Source organism: Natrix helvetica, assembly GCF_964273705.1.
Source record: "Natrix helvetica genome assembly, chromosome: 4".
Classification (NCBI taxonomy): domain Eukaryota; kingdom Metazoa; phylum Chordata; class Lepidosauria; order Squamata; family Natricidae; genus Natrix; species Natrix helvetica.
The window spans coordinates 5073113-5097744 of NC_138550.1; the positions used below are offsets into that span (position 1 = coordinate 5073113).

Below are 24632 nucleotides of genomic sequence, written 5' to 3' on the forward strand. Positions count from 1 at the left end.
GCTCGGGGGCTGGACCTGGCCTGCGGGGTGTTCAGGTCTGGCCTGGAAACAGTGAAGGACCATCCTCTGCCAGCGAAAACAGCTCAGGAGGGTGGTGGGTGGCCCATTTTTGCTGGCAAAGGGTTGCAAGAGGCCGTCGCAGCCGAAAATGGAACTTGGGCACCCTTTTCCGCTGGCAGAGCACTTGGGCCACCACAGCGCCCCCTACACGAGTGACGTGCTAGCCACGCCCACTCTGCCCCCCCCCAAGGCTAAACACAACCCTGATGCGGCCCTCAATGAAATTGAGTTTGACCTGTTCTAGACTGTAATAGGAGGAAGAATAGAAACTGTGAGAGGAGTAAAAAGAGGCATCAGCTTAGAATTCCTACATAGTCACAAACAGACTAAGTCCAGTTCCAGTGACCCAGGCTGCCAAACCACTACCGGTTCGGTCGAACTGGTTCGAATCAGTAGGAACCCACCGCTGCTGAGCTGGTTTAATAGCATGTCCCTCCTAAGGAATCACTTACCCTCAGAATTAAGATCAGGAAAATACATTTACAAGATCTGGCTGTTTAGGCAAGCAATTGAAGATTTAGAAAGGATTAAGTTCCTGAGGTGTACATAGGTGCTGTTTATTTTAATTTGCTTCACGCTGTTACCGATGCTGAATTGATTACGGCTTGTCTATTGTGAACTTTCATTGATTGCATGTGCTGTACTGCTTTTTGGCGAGCTCTGAGATTTGCCTTAAGAGAGTGGCATAAAAGTGCCATAAATCAATAGAACAATTAAGAAGGAAGTAATTACTATTTTCTTAAATTAACATTTTTCAATGGCATAAAACAGACTTTTAAAAGCAACCCGTTTCATTCTTAAAACGGGTTTTATCAATGTGTTGCTTACAGAACGCATTTTGCAAATATATATATATATATATATATATATATATGTATGTATGTATGTATGTATGTATGTGTGTATGTGTATGTGTATGTGTATGTGTATGTGTATGTGTATGTGTATGTGTATGTGTATGTGTATGTGTATGTGTATGTGTATGTGTATGTGTATGTGTATGTGTATGTGTATATGTATATGTATATGTATTTGTGTTACAACCCCTGGTATGCCCAAATATGGGAGGGAACTCACTGCTCCCCCTTTCTGTCTTTCGGATCACTGCAGGAGACCATCCAGGCAGAAAACCATATTTTTCATGTTGCCTTTGTTATATTTGTGTTGTATTTGTGCTGATAAATAAATAAGCCTTTATTTATTTATTAGCACAAATACAACACACACACACACACACACACACACACACACACATATTTAAGTATGTTAAAATAGGTGTTAAATGTTTTTCGATTCTTTTTGGTATTTTCCCTCCATTTTTGGAGAAAAAGAAAGGAATAGAAACCTGTTCCAGCTTATGGAAAGCATTGTATTTCTATTTACTTTGACAGAAAACAAAGAAGAATAACAAGGAGAGAAGCAACTTAGAACTGAGGAGAAATTTCCTGACAGTTGGAACAATTAACCAGTGGAACAGAAGTTGCCTCCAGAAGCTGTGAATGCCCCAACACTGGAAGTCTTTAAGAAGATGTTGGATAGCCATTTGTCTGAAACGGTATAGGGTTTCCTGCCTAGGCAGGGGGTTGGACTAGAAGACCTTCAAGGTCCCTTCCAACTCTGCTATTGTATTGTAACAGCGTAGATCGGCAAGAAGCAGCAGACGAGAGGTGCGAGGAGTTTTAGCACATTTTATTGCAACAGTAAGTGACTGCTCTCTGCTGGTTGGGCTGCTGGAGCTTGCCTTTTAAGGAGCTCCAGCAGCCCAGCCAGCCAATGACAGTAGTTTAAACTTCCCGGGGTTTGGGCAACCAATCCCCGGTGAGTATGTGAAAACATGCAAATTTAACAACGTCCGTCCATCCGTAACAATAACGATGACAGATAACCCAAACTTATATGTGAGGTCAACAGATTAGAAGATTTATATAGATTGCAATTATATGCTGTTTTATTCCAGCAAATCTCAACTTTCCACTGAATAATATGAATAATAATATATAATTATTATAGGGACGCGGTGGCTCAGTGGCTAAAGCGCTGAGCTTGTCGATCAGAAGATCAGCAGTTCGGTGGTTCGGATCCCTAGCGCCGCGTAACGGAGTGAGCTCCCATTACTTGTCCCAGCGTCTGCCAACCTAGCAATCTGAAAGCATGTAAAAATGCAAGTAGAAAAATAGGAACCACCTTTGGTGGGAAGGTAACAGCGTTCTGTGAGCCTTTGGTGTTTAGTCATGCCGGCCACATGACCACGGAGACGTCTTCAGACAGTGCTGGCTCTTCGGCTTTGAAATGGAGATGAGCACCGCCCCCTGGAATTAGGAACGACTAGCACATATGTGCGAGGGGAACCTTTACCTTTTTAATTATTATTAGCATGAGGAAGGAATATTTCTTTAAAAATTCCAGAAGTTGTGGGTACTCCAACATAGGAGATTTTTAAGAGATTGGACAATCAATTGTCTGGAATAGCATAGTGTCTCTTGCTAAAGCAGGGGGTTGGACTAGAAGACCTCCAAGGTCCCTTCCAACTCTGTTACTCTGTTATTCTGAGGTAGGGATGGCGAAGACCCAAGCTGACAAAGGAGTGCGTCAGCATGTCATTTTATGAGCCATCGTAACTTCGAACGGTTGTTAAACAACCAGTCATAAGTCAAGGACTACCAGCACGCTGCATTGTTTTTGCTTGACATTTTTTATTTAACTCCTTATTTCTCGTCTTCAAAATAAGTTCGTTTAAAGGGAGGAAATTGCAAGTTTAAACACCCACAGTGCTTTTCAATGGCAGCTCTAACTATTCATCCTTGTCTTGACTTATTAACATTTTTTCCCTCCCTTTAAAAAAAAAATCAAAAGCCACGTTTGATAATTACTTAAAATATTCATGAAGACAGGATGTATTCGGGTACGCGAGCTTGACGAAAATGACAAAATGGCAAGGCGGCTTTGAATGTTATTGTTTCTCATCCTCCATAAATATAACGTACGTTGAATTAAAATGGGATGTAATTACAGGAGAGAAGCCTGTAGCGTTGTTGGGCTCATTTTTCATTGTGACAGGTTAGGAGGAAGCAACCCTGGGAGAAGAAATATAAGCTCCTTATATTTAAGATTTAAAAGCCTTTGAAGCAAGCAAACCGTAGCTCAAAAATACCTTGCCTCTTACCCAGTACATAAAAGGAAGCGGCTGATACATTTCGTGAAGGTTCACAAATAGAGTGGGCCTTCCTAAAACATGAATGGGGATGATTTAGGAGAAGGACTGGTCAGTCCTATTTCCTGTTGTGGTCCGTTGACGGTCTGTGGAGCAAAGGCACGTGAGCCTTTGCAGGAAGCAACTTCGTTCGTGCTGGTCAGTTTACCTTCTGAAGCTCCGTTTGGACTCTTTGCTCCGTGTGGCCTTGCCAAGCTAATTGCTAATTAAGTCTTTGGCAGCATTTCAAGGGAGATAAAGGTGGGTGCTTATCAGCCTTATTCCGAAGGACTTTGGCAGACTTCTGTAGGACTCTTTCCAACTATTTGGGACTCATTACCGGCTGTGAATGAATATAATCCACAGCCTTTGAAATAAAAAGAGGGTTTGGGGACCTAATTATGTGCTTTTTATTGTATCAGGAAGCCTAGGTCAGAACACTTGCAGATGTTTCATTACCTAAGTAGGTAATATCATCAGTGCTGGAAGAGAGTGGGGTTTGGGGAATGGAAGATGGAGGAGGAGGAGGAGGAGGAGGCCTGTGGGGTGCTTGGTATTCTCTGAGCTTGGTTGTTAGCTTGCAGATGTTTCATTACCTAAGTAGGTAACATCATCAGTGCTAGAAGAGAGTGGGGCTTGTGGAGTGGAAGATGGAAGAGGAGGAGGACTATGGGGCCCTTGATGCGCTCTGAGCTTAGTTGTTTTCTTACCCAACTAGGTAACATCATCAGTGCTAGAAGAGAGGGGGGTCGTAGGAGAACGAGGAATAGGAGGAGGAGGAGGAAAGGAAGAGGCCAAGGTGGAGGAGAAAGGAGAAAGCGGAAGAGAAAGAGGAGAAGAAGGAAAGGAAGGGGAGAAGGAAGAAGAGGAGGAGAAGCATCTGCAAATCTTTGCTGAACAATAGGAAATTAGTCAACTGATGGATTAACCTCCATGACTAGACTGAAGTAGCTCAGAATTCCTTATGCTGACATCTTAGAAACTTCCTTCATCCCCATTGTTGATTGCCTTCTGTCCTGGCCAGGGTCTGATGAGACCGTAATGGTCCCCTTATCCTGAGTATTTTGTTCGGGAACCTACTTACAAAAAGCAAAAACTCGCTTAACCTGGCCTTGCTGTCCTTCACTACGATGAGCTCTTCCACCCAATAAGCCTTTACAGTTAGACACGTCCATCTCCCGTTGAAGCACCCTCAACAATCTATTTGCACATCTGTGCTAATGGTCATAAGTAGGAACCGTTCTTCCCAATAGTAAGCTGACTTCCAGCTGCCCCAATATAACTGGCATTTGCGACAGAGATAGATGGCTGTCTTACTTTTAACCCAACCATCTCCCTTTCTCCAAAAATAACTAGCGCAATCGTGCTATTTGGCAAGCCAGGCCTCGCTAAGTCTGATCTTACTTTAACATCCTTCTTAAAGCTCTCTTGCAAATTACCATATTTTTCAGAGTATAAGACGCACCTTTTCCCCCTAAAAAAGAGGGTGAAAATCTGGGTGCGTCTTATACACTGAATACACCATTTTAGGCCTCCCAAACCCACCCATCCCCTTCGCAAAAATGGACACGCAGAGGTTTAGGAGACCTGCAAAATGCTCCTGGAGGCTGGGGAGGGCAAAACTGAGTGAAAAAACGGGCCGTTTTTTTGCTCATTTTCACAAAAATGAGCAAAATACGAGGCATGCAGAGGGTTTGGGAGGCCTACAGAGTGGAAAAACTTTTTTTTTTTTAGTTTACCTCTTCGAAATCTTGGTGTATCTTATACTCCGGTGTGTCTTATACACCGAAAAATACAGTACCTATGTGAATTATATTTGTTAGGACCAAAAAAAACCCTACAATTATACATGTTAAATAGATGGATCAATTGGCTCCATTCCCAATAGATCTTTCCTCTTTTTCCTTAATTTTAGAATAATTATCTATCTATCAGGTGGCTGGATTAGTTAGGAGAAGAGGGACTGTTGCAGATTTGGTTCGTTATTTATCTACTGGGTAGCATTAGGGTTAATTATTAAGGGGTACTCTTTCTCTCTTGGGTGCTGGGCTGAAGCAATGCTTCTGTCACACTTGTTAGAAGCTGCAACAATGGGAAAAACATATTAAAAGTTGTGCATTTTAAAGCCTCCACCCAGGATGCATTATTTGTAATTCTCCAGGCATGTTGAATAACAGAGTAAAAGGGTTGGAAGGGACCCTGGAGGTCTTCTAGTCCAACCCTATCATCATTTCAGACAAATGGCTGTTCAATTTTGGTCGCCACAATGTAGAAAAGATGCGGAGACTCTTGAAAGAGTGCAGAGAAGAGCAACAAAAGTGATTAGGGGACTGGAGACTAAAACATATGAAGAATGGTTGCAGGAACAGGGTATGTCTAGTTTAATGAAAAGAAAGAGTAGGGGAGACATGATAGCAGTCTTCCAATATTTGAGGGGCTGCCCCAAAGAAGGGGGGGGGGTTCAACATATTTTCCAAAGCACCTGAAGGCAGGACAAGAAGCAATGGGTGGAAACTAATCAAGGAGAGAAGCAACCTAGAAATAAGGAGAAATTTCCTGACAGTGAAAACAATTAACCAGTGGAACAGCTTGCCTCCAGAAGTTGTGAATGCCCCAACACTGGAAGTTTTTAAGAAGAGATTGGACAACCAATTGTCTGAAATGGTGTAGGGTTTCCTGCCTAAGCAGGGAGCTGGACTAGAAGATCTCTAAGGTCCCTTCCAACTCTGCTATTCTATTCTATTCAAAGGTAGATGGACCCGTCCATCTCAATGTCTATTTCCCACGATTCTGCTTCCATGGAAATAGAAGCTGAACGCCTTTACAATGTGAAACAGGAACAAAGCACATTGTGCACACCTTATCCCCCAAATATTGTATATTTAATAGAAAATGCTCTCTTTCGAGAGAGAGAGAGAGAGAGAGAGAGAGAGAGAGAGAGAGAGAGAGAGAGAGAGAAGGAGGGAGAGAGAGAGGGAGGGAGGGAGGGGGAGAGAGAGGGGGGTGAGGGAGAGAAAGACTATAAAACCCTCAAGGAGTGAGTTTCTTGAGGTTTGCACAAACTTTACATAACACTGGAGGCCTTGTCAAGGAAATATGGAGTTTGGGTTTTGGAAAAAGTTGAGCAGCTGCAGCTTTCCAAAACGAAGTTTAAAATTATGTAAACTTTTTTTTTTTGCCCCTGAAGGAAAAAATCATTATGTCAAGTCAATGAACCTTTTGTTGAAGGGCTTGGATCAAGTGCAGTTACCTAAAGTGAAAGACAGGAAGAATTGGCCAGCTGTGATTGACAGAGAGGTTGAAAGAAAGAAAGAAAGAAAGAAAGAAAGAAAGAAAGAAAGAAAGAAAGAAAGAAAAGAGAGAAAAGAAACACGAAGAGAAAGCGGAAGAAAAAATAAAGAAATAAAGAAAAAAGAAAGAGAGAGGGAGGAAGGAAGGAAGAAAAAAGAGAGAAAAAGAAAGAAAGAGAAAGAAAAAAGAAAGAAAGAGAGAGAGAGAGAGAAAAGAAACAAAGAGGAAGAGAAAGAAAAAATAAAGAAAGAAGAAAGAAAGAGGGAGGGAGGAAGGAAGAAAGAATGAAATAAGAGAGAGAAAAAGAAAGAGAAAGAGGAAGAAAAAAGAAAGAAAGAGAGAGAGAGAGAGAGAGAGAGAAAAGAAAGAAAGAGGAAGAGAAAGAAAAAAGAAAGAAAGAAGAAAGAAAGAGGGAGGGAGGGAGGAAGAAAGAAAGAATGAAATAAGAGAGAGAAAAAGAAAGAGAAAGAGGAAGAAAAAAGAAAGAAAGGGAGGAAGGAAGGAAGAAAGAAAGAAAAGAGAAAAAGAAAGAAAAAAAAGAAAGAAAGAGGGAAAGAAAGAAGAAAGAAAGAGGGAGGGAGGAAGGAAGAAGAAAGGAAGAAAGAAAAGAAAAGAAAGCAAACAAATGGGTAATTTGGCTCATTTGGGGGTTGAGATGAGACTGGAGGGGGGGAAATCAATATTTATGCATTAACAGGAGTGACTCACTTATAAATGGAAATTTTGGTGCCATTATGATTGTAAGTCGACTTACAACCATTTGTTTAGTGCCTGCTCAAAGTGAAAAAAATGATTCTTTTTCACACTTACGACCGTTGCAGCATCCCGCCCCCTGGTCATGTGATCAAAATTCAGACACTTGGCAACGGACTCGTATTTACAACGGTTGTAGTGTCCTGTGATCAGGTGATCCCCATTTGCGACATTCTGACAAGCAAGGTCAACATGGAAGCCAGATTCACTTAACGACCGTGTGATTAACTTCACAACGGCAGCCATTCCCCTAACAACTGTGGCAAGAAAGGTCGCAAAACGGGGCAAAACTCACTGAGCAACTGCCTCGCTGAGCAACAGAAATGTTAGGCTCCATTCTGGTCGTGAGTCAAGGGCTACTTGTACTCCTGAATAAAAAGGTAAAGGTTCTCCTTGCACATATGTGCTAGCCGGCCCCGACTCTAGGGGGCGGTGCTCATCTCCGTTTCAAAGCCGAAGAGCCAGCGCTGTCCAAAGACGTCTCCATGGTCATGTGGCCGGCATGACTAAACACCGAAGGCGCACAGAACGCTGTTTCCTCCCCACCAAAGGTGGTTCCTATTTTTCTACTTGCATTTTTTACGTGGTTTCGAACTGCTAGGTTGGCAGAAGCTGGGACAAGTCATGGGAGCTCACTCCGTTACGCGACGCTAGGGATTCGAGCTGCCAAACGGCCGACCTTTCGGATCGACAAGCTCAGTGTCTTAGTCTCAAAATAGAAATTTTGTTGCAGGGAAGTTGGGCGGTTATTCTAAACACTTTCTCGATCCACCTTTGCCTTCCATAAACACGTCTATAACTTGAGGTAATTTATTGTGGTTTACTTATTTATTTATTCTGGTTTTGTGTGTGGGTCCACTTTGGACTTCTTGTGTTGTGACCGTGTTCCTGTCAGCCACTGTCCCCTCTAGCAGCTGAATCAGAGGAGGAGGAGGAGGAGGAGGTGTGGGAGGCAAGGTCAGCATCAAGGCAACCTGAGAGCTCCGAGGGGGAAGAGGAAATGGAGCTGACAGAGATAGAGAGACGGAGGTGAAGGCTGGGCCGTCCGTCAACCCTCAGATGGAGAGTCAAAAGCCCCCAGGTCTGGAGGTGCCTGATGAGGAAGAGGAGGAACAGCTGGGTCCAGTGCCTGACGTGCAGATGCACAGAAGGCAGAGGAGAGGAGAGCAGTGGAAATCTATGGGCCGGTCCTTGGGACGGAAGAACCACCGCTGCTAGCAAAGCCCGACCCTAGCTCTGGGGATAAAAGACAGGGGGCGAAGATGAATAGATGTGGCAGAGGAGAGGAGAGCAGTGGAAATCTTTGGCCCGGTCCTTGGGATGGAAGAACCACCGCTGCTAGCAAAGCCCCACCCTATCTCTGGGGATAAAAGGCAAGCGGCGGAGATGAATAGATGTGGCAGACAACTATTCATCTTCCGGCCTGCTGGACTTGCCTGAGGTGAAAGAGAAACTTTTTGTTGGGGCTGCCGGCACTCCTATCCGGGTGTGAGTCCCTTGGTGTGAAATGGGGCCCAGGGAGGCAGTTGGGTTTGCTGATTGTATACTTGGCTCCTCGCTATACATCAGCAGCCCTGCCCGAGCTCCTCGAGCTGATCTCGGAGACGGCGGTTGAGATCCCCAGGCTTGTGGTTATGGGGGATTTCAACCTGCCGTCGACGGGAGCAGCGTCTGAGGTAGCTCGGGAGTTCAAGGCTTCCATGACAGCCATGGGCCTGACCCAGTTAATTCAGGGCCCCACACACGAAGGAGGCCACACATTGGACCTTGTTTTTGTATCTGAGCAATGGACGAGTGATCTGGGTAGAGGGGATTTTACTGTTACACCCCTGTCATGGTCAGATCACTCATGTCTCCGGCTTGACTTCCCTGGCGCTACCCCCCACCGCGAGGAGGCGGGACCAGACGGTCCACGCTGGTACCGCCCCAAGCACCTGATGGAGCCGGATAGGTTCCAGACGGAGCTTGGGCCATTACCTGTAGCCCTGACCCGCGCTCGGTCGGAGGACCTAGTGGCCGCCTGGAATAGGGCGGCGGCTGGGGCCTTGGACTGGGTTGCGCCTTTGCGACCTCTCCTGCGGCAGCGACCCACCCGGGCTCCTTGGTATACCGAGGAGCTGAGGGTGATGAAGCGCCACAGGAGACGTCTAGAGAGCAGGTGGAGGTCCTCACGCTCCGAATCTGATCGAACACAGGTAAGATCCTACTTGCAGACCTACCTTGTGGCATTAAGGGTGGCCAAACGTAGATATTGCGCCACCCTTATTGCGTCCGCGGATAACCGCCCTGCCACCCTGTTTAGGGTGACCCACTCCCTCTTGTCACAGAGGACACAGGGGGCACCCTTACAGGGCAGAGCAGAGGAATTTGGGGAATATCTGCAGGACAAAGTCGCTCAGATCCGGAGCGGATGGGCCCCACTCAGTGGACCAGACGGGCCGCCAACAGCGAGTCTTGTGAGACCATCCTGGGAGGAGTTTGATTCTGTTGCCCCCGAGGATTTAGATAGGTTGCGTGGACGGCTGCGACCCACCACATGTTTAATGGACCCGTGTCCCTCCTGGTTGGTACTGGCATCTTGGGAGGTGACCCGAGGCTGGCTTCTGGGCCTGGTGAATGTCTCATTGGGTGAGGGATCCTTACCAACCGCCTTGAAAGAGGCGGTGGTGAGGCCCTTGCTTAAGAGGCCTTCACTCGACCCAATGGAGCTAGCTAATTATCGTCCTGTCTCCAACCTTCCGTTTCTAGCGAAGGTTGTAGAGAATGTGGTGGCGCAGCAGTTTCCATGACACCTTGACGAATCCGAGTATCTAGACTCACGCCAGTCCGGCTTCCGACCCGGGCACAGCACAGAGACAGCCTTGGTCGCATTGGTTGATGATCTCTGGAGGGCCAGAGATAGAGGTTGTTCCTCTATCCTGGTCCTATTAGACCTCTCGGCGGCTTTTGATACCATTGACCATGGTATCCTATTGCGCCGGTTGGAGGGGATAGGAGTCGGAGGTACCGTTTTGCGGTGGTTTGGCTCCTACCTCTCCGACCAGAGGCAATGTGTGTTGACAGGGGGACAGAGGTCGACCCCGAGGTCACTCACTTGTGGAGTGCCACAGGGGTCGGTCCTCTCGCCTCTCCTGTTCAACACATATGTGAAGCCGCTGGGTGAGATCATCCGTGGTTTTGGGGTTGAGTATCACCTCTACGCTGATGATACTCAGCTGTATATTTCAACTCCAAACCACCCCAACGAGGCTGTCGACGTGATGTCCCGGTGTTTGGAGGCCATCGGGGTCTGGATGGGGGACAACAGACTTAAACTCAACCCCTCCAAGACTGAGTGGCTGTGGCTACCGGCACCTCGGTTCAGCCAGCTGATCCCATCGCTGGCCATAGGGGGCGAACAATTGCCCCCTGTGGAACGGGCGCGCAATTTGGGCGTCCTCCTTGATGCCCGGCTGTCAATGGATGACCATGTGGCAGCCGTGGCAAGGGGGGCGTTCCACGAGGTTCGCCTGGTGCGCCAATTGCGCCCCCTACTGGACCGGGATGCCCTACGCACGGTCACTCATGCGCTGGTGACGTCCCGCCTGGATTACTGCAACGCTCTCTATATGGGGCTGCCCTTGGGACGCGCCCGGAGACTGCAGTTAGTTCAGAACGCAGCCGCGCGGGCTGTGATGGGGAGTACGAGGTACTCCCACGTAACACCTCTCCTGCGCGAGCTGCACTGGCTGCCTGTGGTTTTCCGGGTGCGTTTCAAGGTGCTGATTACCATCTTTAAAGCGCTCCATGGCACGGGACCTAGTTACTTGCGGGATCGCATCCTCCCACATACATCCCTGCGGCCAATACGCTCACACAGGGAGGGACTTCTCCTGGTGCCGTCCACTAGGCAATGCCAGCGGGCGACACCGAGGAGTAGGGCCTTCTCTGTGATGGGCCCAACCCTCTGGAATGACCTCCCCCCCGACATTAGAACCACTTCTGACCTCCGCTCCTTCCGGCAAAAACTGAAGACCCACCTGTTCCGACTAGCAGGCCTGGCATAATTCAACTGTCCCTCCTGGCAAATGTATTATATCTGGTTATTTTAGGGGCTTTTTAATTTACTGTATTTGTTTTTAGGGGTTTGAATTTATTTTATATCTGCTTTGTACAGTTCTTTTAACTACATTTTAACCTCCTCCATGTCAATTGTCAACTGTACATATTTAATTTAATTTTATTGTATCCTGTTATATTTTGTATGAACTGTACACCGCCCCGAGTCCCTTGCGGGAGAGGGGGCGGTCTAGAAGCATTAAATATTATTATTATTATTATTATTATTATTATTATTATTATTATTATTATTATTATTCCTAATTAAAGGAATCTTTTGAGTTCACTTCAGATGGTTTGTCTTTTTGGGGGAGTTGGCTGGGTGAGAAAATCTTGGTTCGCCAAAGTTGACATCGGGAACGGCTGAAAAGATCCGGAGAAGCTCGGCTATTCCCTGCCATCTCTGAACAGGTTTTTTTGGCCAACCACTGCCCCAGATGCGCTGATTATAGCTCTCCTTTGGCCTGCTGTTTTGCTCCACTCAAGACCAGATTGTCCCAAATAAATCACAGTAGATCTGGCAGAGGTGAATCCACCGGGCAATTTACAGAAGAGCATCTGTGTTACGAAAATGCTGCCAAAGTCATTTGGAAGGAAGCTAATTCATTAGAGAGAGAGAGAGAAAAAGAGACCTTGGTCTTCCTTTGCTATCATTTGCAAGGACAGGGAATGGAAGGGGCTTATTACAAGGGGAAGTCATTACTCTACGGCTTCCTCCTTGTGTTTCCTGCCAAACGTGTATTGACCACTTTGTCATGGTTTAGCCAAAAATGATTATGGCCCACTGTCAATTTTCAGGCATCAAGAAGTTCAGAAGTTTGAAGAAAAGTAAATGTTCTCAGGTTTTGCTCTTTGGAAAAAACTCTCTTTATTAGTTTATTGGTGACTTTATTTGTTAGAGAGATCCATCAAGAGTCAAGGGTAGAGGGATGGAGAGAGGGGTGAGATTCAGCCGGTTCAGACCGGTTCAACTGGTTGCTTCAAGGACTGGCTGCCCCCCCCCGCCCCCCCAAAGTCTCCACACGACCTCACGCAGAGACTCTGGGAGGGTGAAAAACAGGCCTACCAGAAGTTCTGGATGTCCAGAAACAGGGCCGTTTTCAGCTTCCGGAGGGCCTCCGGAGCCAGCTGGAGGCTGTTTTCGCCCTCCCGGAAGCGTAGGGAAAACCTCAGGAGCCTGGGGAGGGGGAAAATGCCCTCCCTCTGCTGGAGGGTGGAGGAGATCAAAGGCGCCACACCGCCTGGCCACGCCCCTCCAACGGGCAGAGAACTGGTTGCTAAAGTTTTTCAATCCCACCCCTGGATGGAGATGTGGAAGGTTTATGAATGAGTCTCGGAGCTTTTAAGATGTTTAAGCATTCTGGTTGGGGAATTCTGGGAGTTGAAATCTACTTTTTTTAAAGTCATCAAAGTGACGAAATGCTGGTCTAAATTCCTGAATTTCACAGTTCTGGGTGAGAATGTAGCTAAATTCTGCTACTCTGATTTCTTACTTTTGAAAAAGATCCGTGTCCTTCTGAAAAATAAGTATACCGTTTTCTGTCTCTATACATAAACCAACTCTAAATTATCCATTAGATCAAAGAGATCTCTTATGCAGAATTCTAATAGCAATCTTTTTCAGAACAGTTATGTCTGCATTATCCATTTTCAATCTTGTGTTAAAATGTGCAGGACTTGATCTCTTTGACTTTATTCTATTAAAATGCACCAAAATATCTCTAGGGACGTTCCTCATTCTGGCAAATCTGAGTATGAATTTCCTCAGCCTAGCTGGCTGAGGAATTCTGGGAATTGAAGTCCATCCATCTTAAACTTGCTAAACACTGGTTTAAGGGGTGCATAACACTCAAAAGTGGTTTTACCCACGAGTTAAAGGCCAAACGATACAATTTCATTTTATTGTTCAGCATGGTACAACACCCATGTCTTCAAAATAAGGATCTCTCTCCTCAACAATTTCCAAGTAGGTATATGGACTTCAACTCCCAGAATTCCACAGCTAGCATTGCTGAGAATTCTGGGAGTTGAAGTCCACTCATCTTAAATATTGCCCAAGGTTAGGAAACATGGCTTTAATAGAAGTGCAATCCACATGGCAAAAGGTATTCAAGAGCAACGAGCATAAGATGAATTTTTGGAAGGACGCTATGAAGAAGCAATCTCTCATCTGTCCACTATAAGGGACATGAATAAGATTAGGTTACAACGTGGTGCTTTTTGACATAATTCAACTTTAAGGATGTAAAAAAAAAAACACGTGTTGATGGAGCAGGAAAGAATAAAATATTTCAGCCAGAAAGTAGAATACAGGTAGTCCTTGATTTACGACCACAACTGAACCCCAAATTTCCATTGCTAAGCAGGACAGTGGTTAAGTGAGTTTTGCTCTATTTTACGACCTTCCTTGCCACAGTTGTTAGGTGAATCACTGTGATGGCTAAGTTAGTGACGGGGTTGTTAAGTGAATCTAGCTTCCCCTTTGGTTCACATGACCCCAGAACACTGCAACGTCCCAGCGTTCAAATTTTGCAACCGTTAACAACATCCAAATTTTGATCGTGTGACAATAAGTGTGATCAACGGTCAGAAGTCACTTTTGTCAGTGCCGTGGTAACCCGGTCACTGAACAAATGGCTCAAAATCAAGGGTTATCTATACTATCCCTGCATTTCAACCAGAGATTAAATCAACTCTCGGGGTAAGTGATAAACAAATAAATAAACGCTATATTGCATCCCTTAATGGCTTTGCTTTAATAAGAACTAGACTTTTAATTAACCTGCCAAGACAAATTACAGCCAATGACTCTCAGGTAGTTATTGAATACAGCTGAGACTCAACACTAAAGCTGCTTGGGGAAGAAGGAGAAATGTCACTCTCACAACGAAGCATCATTTTGCAGTCCAGCGGGGGAGGCGGGGAATTAGACCATTAAACAGTCCCCGTGGTTAGGAACGTTATACGTGTAAATTTTTATACAAGAGCCTGTGAATTACAGTGAGGTGGATTAAAAGATATTAAACATAGTTGTCTCGAAAGGTAAAGCAGTTGTAGAGAGGGTTAAGTGACATGATTTTAATGAGAGTCTCTCCTGCTATTTAGCAATGTTTTAAAAGAAATAAGACATATCAAAAGGAACACAAGAATCAATTGAGGCAGGCATGAAATGCTCTTACTTTTGCTACCGGTTCGGAACTGGGAGCGTGCGCTTCGCTTGCACGCACACCTTCTGCGCATGTGCAGAGGGTCCGCGGTGCCGTCTGGGTAGGTGGGCGGAGCCTCCCACCGCCATCACAGAATGCCACCTCTGAAATGAGGCGTCTTCCAATAACAACATACTCAGATTTCAATCCAGGGAAAAAGAAAATTGGCCAGTGAGGCTGGTGGCCAAACCACATCATACTGCAACTCTAAAAAATTCTTGGATTAAGAATCCGTGAATTCCTAGGTAGCCAAAAGAAGGCACCGTATTTCAGGGTCATCCATTCCAAGAACAGCATTCGGTGAATGCTTAAGAGAAAGAAGGACCAGGGGAGACATGATAGCAGTGTTCCAATATCTCAGGGGTTGCCACAAAGAAGAGGGAGTCAAACTATTCTCCAAGGCACCTGAGGACAGAACAAGAAGCAATGGGTGGAAACTAATCAAGGAGAGAAGCAACTTAGAACTGAGGAGAAATTTCCTGACAGTTAGAACAATTAATCAGTGGAACAGAATTTGCCTCCAGAAGTTGTGAATGCCCCAACACTGGAAGTCTTTAAGAAGATGTTGGATAGCCATTTGTCTGGAACGGTATAGGGTTTCCTGCCTAGGCAGGGGGTTGGACTAGAAGACCTCCAAGGTCCCTTCCAACTCTACTATTGTATTGTATTATTATTGAATCCAATTGCAAGCTTAACCAGAGGTGGGCGTCACACGGTTCGCCTCGTGCAAAACCAAAAATGTGAGCAAGCGTGCACGCCGTCCACGCGGCTTCAAACACAGGCCGATTTCATGTGCATGGCTTCCAGCACACCTTGGGCAGCCTCGGTAAGTAGAGCGGGCAAGGCATGGAAATCAGCTGGGCTGCGTGGGCGGAGCGAGTGAGCCAGAGAGTGAAATATATAGGACGGGATAGAACCGGTGCGGGGGAGGAGGGGGACTCAGCTGGTGGTCGGAACTACCGGTACGGGCGAACTGATTTGAACCGGCAGCAGCCGCCGATCTCTGAGCTTAAGCCTTCAAACTGAAAAAACGTATACGGCACAGATAGATTTATTGGGGAGAGAAGGATGGTTTGGAGAAGCAGCCATTTTTGAAAATGCAGTCCATATTATTTGGCATTAAATATGAAATTAAGATACTTCTTTTCATCCCCAACAGATCAGATCTGTGCTTCTTTTGCTGGAACCACGTTACGTGTGTCAAACGAAGAGCATGTACAAAGAGGAAACCGAGAAAAGTTTTACCTAAAACCGACTTGGCAAAAATGATACTCTAGTGTGTTTTCTAACTTTCCTAACTTCCGGGTTGTGGACTTCAACTCCCAGAATTCTCATCAAGTTGTGGGATTCAGGAACTTGGAAGTCCACACATCTGGAAGCGGTCAAGTTTAAGAAATCATGCATTAGTCTATATCTGTGACGGCGAACCTATGTCACGCGTGCCACAGGTGGCACGTGGAATCATTTGTTAGAGCATGTGCGTGCTGGCCAGCTGACTTCGGCCGTTTTTTAAGGCTGTTTTTCGCCCTCCGGTGGCTCCTTCTCTCCTCCTCCGGAGAGCATAAAACAACCCAATGAGCAAACCGGAAGTTTGGGAATGAATTTCCGGTTTGTGCGTTGGGGCATTTTTCATGTTCGGGAAGCTTCAGGGAAGCCTTCTGAAAGCTCCGGAGGGTGAAAAACGGCCCTACGAGCAAACTGGAAGTGACTTCCGATTTGGCCATAGGGCCGTTTTTTTGCCTTCCGGAGTCTTCAGGAAAACCTCCATAGGGCCTCCGGGGGGTGGGGGGCTGTTTTCGCCCTTCCCAGGCTCCTAGAAAGCCTCTAGAGCAGTGGTTCTCAACCTTCCTAATGCCGCAACCCTTTAATACAGTTCCTCATGTTGTGGTGACACCCCCCCCCCCAACCATAAGATTATTTTATGTTTTCCGCATTTTTTTTTAAAATATGTGTTTTCCAATGGTCTTAGGCGTCCCCTGTGAAAGGGTCGTTTGACCCCTAAAGGGGGTCCCGGCCCACAGGTTGAGAACCACTGCTCTAGAGCCTGGGGAGGGTGAAAAATGGGTCTATCGCACGGGGGTTGTGCGCATAGCATTGTGGGTGTGGGCATGCCTGCGCACAACCCCCCTGTGTTCCCCCCGCTTTTCGCACGCGATGGGAGAAAGGTTAGCCATCACTGGTCTCTACGATAGTTGGACGGGCTGAGGTTTAGCTTGTTACGGAAAGCTAGTTTTTTGTCGTGCTATGTTGTATGAACTAGAGCAGGGGTGTCAAACTCAAGGCACGTGGGCCCGATGCAGCCAGAGGAGTGCTTAGATGTGGCGCATGGGGCCGCCCTGGAAATAGTGAAGAGCCAGCCCACGGTGCCTCTGAGGGCTGCAGGAGGCCGTCTCAGCTGAAAACTTGGGCCAGTAGAGGTGCCCCAACACGAGTGATGTCGAGCTGGCCGTGCCTACCCCAGCCACGCCCATTCTGGCCCCCAGATGGTTTTCTTGCAGACATTTCATTACAACATTAGGTAACCACATCAGTGCTAGAAGGAAGGAAGAGAGGAGGAGGAGGAGGAGGAAGAGGAGATGAGAACTGTGAGGTCCTTAATGCTCTCTGAGCTTGATTGTTTTCTTGCAGACATTTCATTACAAAACTACATAACTGCGCCAGTGCTAGAAGGAAGTGGGAGAGGAGGAGGAGGAGGAGGAGGAAGAAGTTGGCAATTGTGGAGTCCTTGGTGCTCTCTGAACTTGGTGTTTTTCTTGCAGACGTTTCATTACCCAACTAGGTAACATCATCAGTGTTGTTAGCACCAAGGGCCGCTCGGTTCAACCCTGAGCTACATATATTCCCTTCTATCGGTAAATCGTAAGATGCCCTTACCAATAGTGGTGGTGAGGAAGGAGACCAACTCGGATTCTTTCCCATCGTTGTAAAAGGCCAGGTGCCACATTCCAGAATCCAAATACTGAATGAATCCGGTCTCGTGGCTGGGCGGTGGCACGAAGCTCTTTGGCTGCCGTTGGGGTCCTTCCAGATTCCGGGCTTCCTGACTCAGGAGCCTCCGTCCATCCAGCAACTCGACAAAGTCAAACTGAAACACACACACACACACACACACACAAATGGGAAGAACACGTGTGTTGAAATGTAGATCCCCCCCCCAAAAATAATTTCAGGTCCTGGTTACAGATAGTCCTTGACTTAATCATAATTTGATTAGTAAGCATTCAAAGCACGGGTGAAATCCAGCAGGTTCTGAGAGGTTCTGGAGAACCGGTAGCGGAAATTTTAAGTAGTTCGGAGAACTGGAAAATGCCACCTCTGGCTGGCCCCAGAGTGGGGTGGGAATGGGGATTTTGCAGTATCCTTCCCCTGCCACACACCCCAAGCCACACCCACCAAGGATACCATGCCCACCAAGCCACGCCCACAGAACCAGCAGTAAAACAATTTTTTAATTTCACCACTGATTCAAAGTTAGAACAACACTGGAAAAAAAGTTATTTATGGCCACTTTTCACACTTATAACTGTTGCAGCATCCCCGTGGTTAAGTGATCAAAATTCAGACGCTTGGGAATTGACTCATATTTATGACTGCTGCTGTGTCCCAGAGTCAGGTGCTATTCAGCCGGTTCGAAATGGTTCAGGTGAACCGATAGCGGAGATCGTTGGTGGGCCTCCACACGCCCCCCTGCTCTCTACGCCATCCTATTTAGCCACGTTTTTGAGGACCGGTGCATGCGTGGAAGGCGAGTGTGTGGACAAAGCGCATGCCCAGACAGCCAGGCGCATGTACTGAAGCGTGCGCACGTAAGGCAAACCGGTGGTAAAAATAAGTGAAACCCATCGCTGGTGAGGTGATCCCCCTTTTGCGACCTTCCGACAAGCAATGGGGGAGTCAGAGTCGCTTAACGACCTTGTTAGTAATTTAATAACCGCTGTGACTCACTTAACAACTGTGGCAAGAAATTAATGGGGCCTCCCCATTCACTCTGTTTGTCAGAAAGTCGCAAAAGAGGACCACGTGACCAGCTGGGAGATACTGTGACCGTTGTAAATAGGAGCCAGTGGTCCAGCGTCCAAATTTCGATCATGTGACCACGGGGCTGCGGCAATAGTCGTATATGTGGGAAATAGTCATAAGATAGTATTTGCAGTGCCGTTGGAGCTTTAAATGGTCACTTACACTTTACAACGGTTGTAAGTCAAGAACTATCTGTATTGTATCTTATGTCCAAAGCACGAGTAGTAATCATTCTAATATTATATGCATTGGTCAGATTTCCTCAGAATTTGCCTCACCTGGGTGTGCGAAGGTGGGAGTCCTTTCCGTCCATAAATCCCAACCAGAGCTGATTTCCCCAATGAAACATTAAATTTCAAATGTACAGGATGGTCAATGAACACCTGGGATCTCCAAAATATGCTGGGAGGAATCTTCTGCGTGACTCTTCGGCCGACATCGATCTCCCCGGTGTCTATAAAACTGTCTTCGGGGAAGAAAGTACTGGGCTTCCCTGCTGAAATACATAGGAAAATAAAAATAAAACCTTGGATTAAATGAAGGTTCTCTTAATTGAAAAATTATCTCCTCTTTGGATAATCAAGACAATTATTATTTTTTTCTTCCAATCTGAGAGGCTGGAACCACAAATTTCCAATCTTCTCTGCCTTTGGAATTTTTATGTTCAAGATTAATTTTTAAAAAATGTTTCGCACTAAAATAATTTTGTTAGGGAATTTTGCTGTCATTTTGATGGCCCTTTTTCAGGAACGAGGAAGGCAGAAATATGTATTAATTGGTTGTTACTGCTATTATTATCTCTTTTACTCATTAAACATGAAACTCAGTCAACTGAACATTTTAAAATGTATTACAAATACCATTCACGTATTATTATTATTATTATTACTACTACTACTAATTATTACTATTTCTTTTATTCATTAAACATGAAACTCCATCAACTGAACATTATTAAATATTAAATGTGAAACAGTTTCGACTTTGTTATTGCAAGGATTTTTGTATCTTCGCTTTCATGGCATTAGTTTGTAGTGCTTGTTCTTGAGCAGCCAGTATTAAACCTTCTGTTTCTTTCTTGATGGGTCCCATCTTAAGCCATGTCCATGTCAAGTTGTCATCACATTTTCCTTCAATGTTTTTCAAGAGCTGTCCATGCAAAGCATTGGGTTTCCATCTATTTGATCTGTCAACCAGCTGTTTTTCCTTATATATCTCTGCTTTGTTTCTGTTGTTTTTATGCTGTTCTCCGTTTTCACAGCCTGCAGCAATTTTTCTGTGTGTTGGCTCACCCAGATATAATAGTTAAACTTTTCTTTGTAACTCTTTGCAGCCTTTGAATCTTATTATTATTTTTAAAAAACCTTCCAAATTTAAAACAGTGTTTTGAAGAGCTTAAGGCCACTTTACTCTTCTCTTACAACCACTCTCTATCTACACTGTCTCTGCTGGTGTAGTAAGAGGAAATTCACACCACCACTCCACTATGGGGTTTTTTTTAAAAATCATTTTAATCTCTTGCAATTTAATCTGGTGCTGAATTTATAATTTTTTAATTTCCATATGTTCCAAATGCCATATAAATTTCCTACAGGTAGTCCTTCGACTTACGACCACAACTGAGCCCAAAATTTCTGTGGCTGAGGGAGAAAGTTGTTAAGAGCCCCAATTTACAACCTTTCTTGCCACCATTGTTAAGGGAATCACTTTGGTTGTTAAGTTAGTAACACCGTTGTTAGGTGAAATCTGGCTTCCCCGTTGATTTTGCTCGTCAGGAGGTGGCCAAAGGGGATTGCATCACCTCAGGACACTGTGACCGTCATAAATGAGTCAGTTACCAAATGCCTGAATTTTAATCACGTCACTATGGGGATGCCACAGCGGTCGTAAGTTCTAAGTTACTTTTTTCAGTGTCGTTGTAACTTCAAATGGTCACTAAATGAAGTGTTGGAAGTCGAGGACTACCTGTAAATAAAAATAAATCTGTTTGTCTCCCCACTGAGGGTACTAGGCCTCACTGGGCAATTTTAGAATAGAATAGCAGAGTTGGAAGGGACCTTGGAGGTCTTCTAGTCCAACCCCTTGCCTAGACCAGAAACCCTACACCACTACAGACAAATGGTTATCCAACATCTTCATGAAAACTTCCAGTGTTGGGGCATTCACAACTTCTGGAGGCAAGTTGCGCCACTGGTTCTGTCAGGAAATTTCTCCTTAGTTCTAGGTTGATTCTCTCCTTGATTAGTTTCCATCCATTGCTTTTTGTTCCTGCCCTCAGGTGCTTTGGAGAATAGGTTGACTCCTTTGTGGCAAATCCTGAGATATTGGAAGTCCTCCTTTTTTAAATGATTCATGTATTTCCGCAATGTGGTGAGGTTTTTCTGGCATTTGCTACAGCTTCGCACTTATCTGTGGATGTCTATCTTGGAGTTTGTAGGGATGGCTATTTATCCCTCAATCTCAGAGATACAGAAAGTTGTCCTAAACATCTAAATCAGTATTTCTCAATCTTGGCAACTTCAAAAGGAGTGGACTTCAACTCCCACAATTCCCCATCCATCCAGGGAACTGAAGTCCACACCACTTCACCACCAACCTAGAACTAAGGAGAAATTTACTGACAATTAATGTTATGAATTAATTAATGAACAATTAATCAGTGGAACAACTTGCCTCCAGAAGGTGTAAATGTTCCAACACTGGAAGTCTTTAAGAAGATGTTGGATAGCCATTTGTCTGAAATGGTATAAGATTTCCTGCCTAGGCAGGGGGTTGGACTAGAAGACCTCCAAGGTCCCTTCCGACTCTGCTATTGTTCTGTTCTGTTCTATCCTATCCCTATCCCCATTCCCTATTCTATATTCTATTCTATTCTCTATTCTATTCTATTCCTATATTCTGTTCTGTTCTGTTCTGTGCTCTTCTCTTCTCATCTATGCTATCCTAGCGTATCCTATCCCCTACTTTACTCTACTCCACTCCTATATTCTATTCTATTCTATTCTATTCTATTCTGTTCTGTTCTGTTCTGTCCTGTCCTATTCTCTTCTATCTTATCCTATCCCTATTCCTATTACCTACTCTACTCTACTCTATTCCACTCCACTCCACTCCTATATTTTATTCTATTCCTATTCTATTCTATTTCTTATTCTATTCTATTCTTATATTCTGTTCTGTTCTCTTCTATCTTATCCTATCCCTATTCCCTACTCTACTCTACTCCACTCTTCTATTCTATTCCTATCCCTATATTCTGTTCTGTTCTACTCTGTTCTATTCTATTCCACACCAAGGTTGAAGAACACAGCTCTAAACTGGTGCCAAGCTGGAGTCTGGCCTGCCATTCTCTTCCCTTCCCTTTTGAAACATACTGTAAATGGAAGTAGTATTTGGAGAATAAAGAATTAAAATGTTCTCTCTCCAGCCGCAGTCTTTTTATGCAGCCAAATTCCCCTGTTTAATGGCAAGAATTTCGATGGGGGAGTAGATTCTTGCAGCCCTAACATATTTTTTTAAAAAATATTCCAGACAGTAAAAGTCTACTTAAAACTTAAGTGAATCCATCTGTTAGGAAGTTAACACAAATTTACCCCCTGTGGACAGATTAACTGCTTTGGTGTTAAGTTTATTTAAAATATGTGTGGTATTTGAGGATGTGTGAACATCCCTGAAAGAGAGAGCTTTCTCTGTACAGAGGGCGGAATTTGCACAAGCAACTATGGAAAACTCTGCTTCCAGAAACATCTAATAATGGAAGTCTCATTTCACCCACACTGAAATCAGCAATCTTTTTGACTCCACCTTTCAAACATTTAAGACTCCGAAATCAGGTCCTCAGCTTACAACAGTTTGTTCAGTGACTATTTGAAGTTGCAACATCACTGAAAAAAGTGATTTATGACCGGTTTTCCCCCCACATGTATAACTGTTGCAGCATCTCCAAAGTCACGTGGTCAAAATTCAGCAACTGACTTGTACTTATGACAGTTGTAATGGATATAATTGGATGCTTCTGGTACATGTGATTGCTTTCTCCATATGACTCTGAAGTCACAATTGAGTTCTACACATACTGGTATTTGGAGAATAGAGAACAGTTTTTTTTTTCTTTAATTCAGCAAGATTATCAGCGTGGCACAAAAAGTTCTTATTTTCACAAACTTTTTACTTTAATGGGGGGGGGGGGAATTGTGCTGCTTTTGTAGCAATCCTGAGTTTTATTGTGGTACACAACGCTTAGCTTTAAGTAAAGACAGGATTTTACCTCTTACAACTTTTTCCTGAGATACTGTGGTAGATTGTCATGCTAGTTTTCCTAAACAAAGGATGATTTTACATACAGGTTTTTCTATGGTGATGATTTTTGTATATCTTGTTTTTTCCTACGTGTTTCACTTTTCTTCTTTATAAGTTCTAATAGCAAATCCTTCATAAAAGTTATTGCATTGCAGTCTTGATTAAATTATTTTTCCATCGATACATAATTTTATGGTACTACTCAAAAAAAAGTGGTGTTATTAGCCATCAAACCTCAAAAATGCTGTACATTTTTCCAAAAAAAGGTTTCCACAATTTTGGCCAATACTGTAGCTTTGAATAGTTAACAGTTTACTACTTTCAACTAGTAGCTATATCTTTTGGCCTCCTGAGAAGGTGGATAATCTTTTAGAAAGCACGGAGTATTCTTGGATGGTAAAGGATAGGAAGAGATTGAAGCATTTACACAACAGTTAAATAATTGGGCTTGCTTTTGTTTCTATAGGTAGTCCTCGACTTATGACCACAATTGGGAGTGTAATTTCAGTTTTATCAAAAGTAGGAGTCGTAAATCAACTTACCATGTGCCTGGACCTGACTTTATGAACATTTTTACAATGGCTGTAAAGCAAGTGACTGCGGTCACAAAGCGAATCACGTGGCCGTTAAGCAAATCCAGCTTCCCAAATGCAAAATCATTGGGGAAGCTGGCAGGAAAGGTCACAAGTAGTGATCAGGTGATGAATCACTTAATGACCACGGCAAAAAAAGTGTGGTCACTTTTAAGTCCTCATTTAATGACTGCACCACTTAATGCCAAATCTTCTGATCCCAATTGTGATCAGAAGTGGAGGAATACCTGTAGCTTTCCCACCTGATTTTCAAAATGGAATAATTCAGAGTCCGATCTCAATTTAGCGAATGATGTTGAAACTTGTGGTTTCAGGAAGCTTTCAAAAAACGTATTTTGGCATTAGGCCTACATTTACCAACAAAATCACCATGAAAAAACAACAACAACGAAGCATAATTAAGGAAGAAGAAACATCAACATTTGGTGTCCCTGGGACGGGGCGGGGGAAACAAGGAACATTAAAACAAACTTTTTTAAAATTATCAACACATGTCAGCGAAGACAGGAGAATTTTGGAAGAACACACAATAAACAAAGACACACAAAAGAGGTATTTCCCCCCCCCCCTTTGATGGATGGCTCTGGATTGGATTGTGGTGGTGTGATAATGCACGTTTCGGGTCAGCGCTGGAGACGGGAGAGATGACGGTGTGAGTGGGTGCGTTCTAGAAAATTCTGGAATGAAGTGGCAACTGGAGGGGAAGGCCGTGATGTTATGAGGGTGGTGAGACACACAAGGAAAACACACCAACCGTACCTTCGCCAGCTCCTTTGCTTTTTCTCTCAGGTAACTCTAACCCTGTGCCCCCTGAGGAATACAAGGGGACGTCTGTTGGCATTGGCCAACTGCCGGCTGTGTCTTCCGTGATCTCAAACATCTGCCCTTCCATCGGCTGCAGGTGCCAGTTTAGGCCAAACAGGTGCATGGCTGCGGTGAGTAATGAGAGAAGTCAACTTTGGGATGGGGAGATGTTCCTTCACTGAGAAGAATGGGGAGATGTCAAAAATAAAACCAGGGCTGAGGTTGGATGTTCTGTCCCTCAGGATTCCATAATCAGCATTAGAATTTCTCTCGGAAGGCAATTGATCGAGTAGATAAAGGTGGCCTGCACCTTGGAGA

The 24632-nt window shown here is 44.7% G+C and overlaps 1 protein-coding gene across 1 annotated transcript in view; it reads right to left on the reverse strand.

The window, feature by feature from the left end:
• The window catches only part of TENM4 (teneurin transmembrane protein 4), a 490922-nt gene that overhangs the window by 97690 nt on the left and 368600 nt on the right, over positions 1-24632 (reverse strand). The window contains exons 9-11 of the mRNA XM_081952366.1: positions 24270-24440; positions 18897-19111; positions 17473-17683 (exon numbers count right to left, since the gene is read on the reverse strand). Coding sequence (XP_081808492.1) covers positions 17473-17683; positions 18897-19111; positions 24270-24440 — 597 coding nt within the window. The remainder of the gene's footprint in view (positions 1-17472; positions 17684-18896; positions 19112-24269; positions 24441-24632) is intronic.